Here is a 2856-nt window from a genome sequence, read left to right as displayed (position 1 = left end):
GATACCTGAATATACTGGTTCCAAAATCAATCTGGATCGATCACAATCCCAATTCCAAGTTTAAAATCCTGATATGAGAGAGAATGGTTAAGGCATGTGTCTATATCCTCTGCCATGAGCGAGAGATGCAATGACCATCAAATGGTTGAGAACATATGGACATACACCCTTAAGGGACTTCTGACTATCTAACGCTCATTGCACTGATCCAGTGATTGCAGACGATTTTCACACATGGCACCCAGATATTAGAGTAGAGCTTAAAATCAAATGACTTCAGTTCCTGGGACCTCCTCCTTTCTACAGCCAAAAAGAGGAGGGGGAGGGGATGTTTGAGACTTTGCACACCAAAGCTATACAGTGCTCGCTTCCCCTCCACAGAGCTATGTATTATCCAAATTTAGTGTCCTCCGTACACCCTTTTCTATGATCCTATCTCTCCTTTCACGTCTTTCCTAGCTTTTTTAGCTTCATACAATCCCTTCTGAAAAAGCTCCAAAAGCTCAAAAACAATGATTATAAACCTCTCAATCTCTCCCCCAACTTCTTCGGCCTACTCTCTCTTGCATTCGAAGTTACCCATCTCCAGATTCCCTCTTAAACCTAAAACCCAGTTCACAAATTCGCTCATTTCTTCTTCTTCTTCTCTATGTTCTTCGTTTTCTTCTCCAATTCACCAGTTTTCTCGTGAGAACACAAGATACCCATATGAGAAAAGGAACTCTCTTCGGGTATGGGCGTTCTCTGGATTTGAATTAGAAAGTGCTCAATCTGTTGTAGAGGCGGTAGCAGTGTTAGCAGCTATCATCATCGTTCATGAGAGTGGACACTTCCTCGCAGCTTATCTCCAAGGAATCCATGTAAGTAAGTTCGCAATTGGGTTTGGTCCAGTTCTTGCTAAGTTCAATTCAAAGAATGTAGAATACTCCATTAGAGCATTTCCTCTCGGTGGTTTTGTGGGTTTTCCGGATAATGATCCCGACAGTGATATACCTGTCGACGATGAAAATTTGCTCAAGAACAGACCCATCTTCGATAGGGTTCTTGTCATATCCGCTGGAGTAATTGCCAATGTAATCTTTGCTTATGCCATCGTCTTTATCCAAGTCTTATCGGTTGGGTTGCCTGTTCAAGAGTCCTTGCCTGGGGTGATTGTGCCGGAGGTTCGAGCCTATTCAGCTGCTGCCCGAGATGGATTGCTCCCTGGTGATGTTATTCTTTCTGTTAACGGGATTGAATTGCCTAGATCATTTACTTCTGTTTCTCAGGTTGTTGATATCGTTAAGAAAAGTCCTGGAAGGAATGTGTCTCTTACAGTTGTGAGAGGACAGCAGGATTTGGAAATTGGTGTTACTCCAGATGAAAGCTCGGATGGGACTGGGAAGATTGGAGTTCAGTTATCTCCTAATCTTAAGATTTCCAAGATTAGGCCGAAAAATTTCCCGGAGGCTCTGAACCTTACTGGAAGGGAATTTTGGGGTCTCTCATCCAATGTTATCGACAGCATAAAACAGACTTTTCTCAATTTTTCGCAGACAGCGGGCAAGGTTTCAGGGCCTGTTGCTATTATAGCTGTTGGAGCAGAAGTTGCAAGGTCCAACATTGATGGGCTTTATCAATTTGCTGCTCTGCTTAACCTTAATCTTGCTATCATAAACCTTCTTCCCTTGCCTGCTTTAGATGGGGGTTCCTTGGCTCTGATCCTCATAGAGGCAGCAAGAGGTGGCAGAAAGCTTCCTCAAGAATTAGAACAGGGAATTATGTCATCAGGGATTATGGCTGTTCTCCTTCTTGGGTTATTCCTCATTGTCCGGGATACACTTAATCTTGATTTCATTAAAGCCTTGTTGTGATTGACTTGTAAGCTCTTTCATGCTGAATATGTGAATGGTCTCATAAAAGACTTCAAGTGGAGCTCACATGGGTTCTGATTTGATCGGCTGTGGTGTTACAGAGACTGGACAGTTGAAGTAAAGCTTGGAATTGGGTACTTCATTTATTGATTCTTCTGGGATGTTTTGCAGTGGGTAGGGTATGACTCTCAGAGTCCACTTATTTCATATAAGGTGCATACTCTGCCCTTGTAAATCTTTTTTTCAAGATACTGGTGATACTAGCATAGTTCATGGACTCCAAGGTTTAATTTCTTCTGTAAGATAATTTATGCCGATATTGTAAGAATCACACTCCATTACAATCCTTGCCAATTGAGCGAGCATGGGAGTTACATGCTGGAATTTGGAAGAATGCTGTCCCTGATATGTGTTTTAGCTGTATCCATCCAGAGAGCTTGAAAGAGTAAGAGAGCCATCTCATTTCATGCTAAAACATCATAAGATTTTGTATGCTTCTGTTTTCGTTATGTCTTTCATTGTTATGAATGGCTTCATTAATTTACCATCATTTCATTATTGCTCCATGAAGAACTGGTCAAATACTTGAACTCTTTGGATAAGGTTGTATAGGATGATCAGTGCTTGTTTGCTTCAGTAACCTCTAGTCTTGGAGCATTTTGTGGAGATGTAAACATTGTGTTTCATATTTTCTGCTCATACTCCTTAACTACCCCTGTATTCTAGCAGTACATCAAAATGATCAACATTTATCTAAGGACATTGTTTTCATTCATTCCAGGAATCGCCAAAATTTAAGACCAAGCTTGGTCTGTTATTTAGTGGGGAAAAGAAATCTTATACATGCTTCTCATGGATTAGCTGGTTCTGTGCTAAACTGTTTTTGAGTGGTTTTCTTTTATTATCCTTGGTTATTCGTAGATGATGAGAAATGTTAGACGACATGATGAGCAAGGATGTGGGCTACATTCTGCCTTGATTTAGAGTCAGAAAGCACAATGAG

At 41.1% G+C, this 2856-nt stretch overlaps 1 protein-coding gene across 1 annotated transcript; it reads left to right on the top strand.

Annotated features, from left to right (window-relative positions):
• Nucleotides 1-287: 287 nt before the first annotated feature.
• Nucleotides 288-2628, top strand: LOC122092862 (probable membrane metalloprotease ARASP2, chloroplastic). Its single transcript, XM_042663167.1, has one exon. The coding sequence runs from the start codon at nt 513-515 to the stop codon at nt 1851-1853; it is 1341 nt and encodes a 446-aa protein (XP_042519101.1). The 5' UTR covers nt 288-512; the 3' UTR covers nt 1854-2628.
• The last annotated feature ends 228 nt before the right edge of the window (nt 2629-2856 follow it).

This window comes from Macadamia integrifolia, chromosome 11, assembly GCF_013358625.1.
Source record: "Macadamia integrifolia cultivar HAES 741 chromosome 11, SCU_Mint_v3, whole genome shotgun sequence".
Classification (NCBI taxonomy): Eukaryota; Viridiplantae; Streptophyta; class Magnoliopsida; order Proteales; family Proteaceae; genus Macadamia; species Macadamia integrifolia.
This window is presented reverse-complemented; position numbering and strand designations above follow the sequence as displayed.

Excerpts from the sequence above, each read along its gene's own strand:
- LOC122092862 (XM_042663167.1), top strand. The coding sequence starts at position 513 with ATGATTATAAACCTCTCAATCTCTCCCCCAACTTCTTCGGCCTACTCT.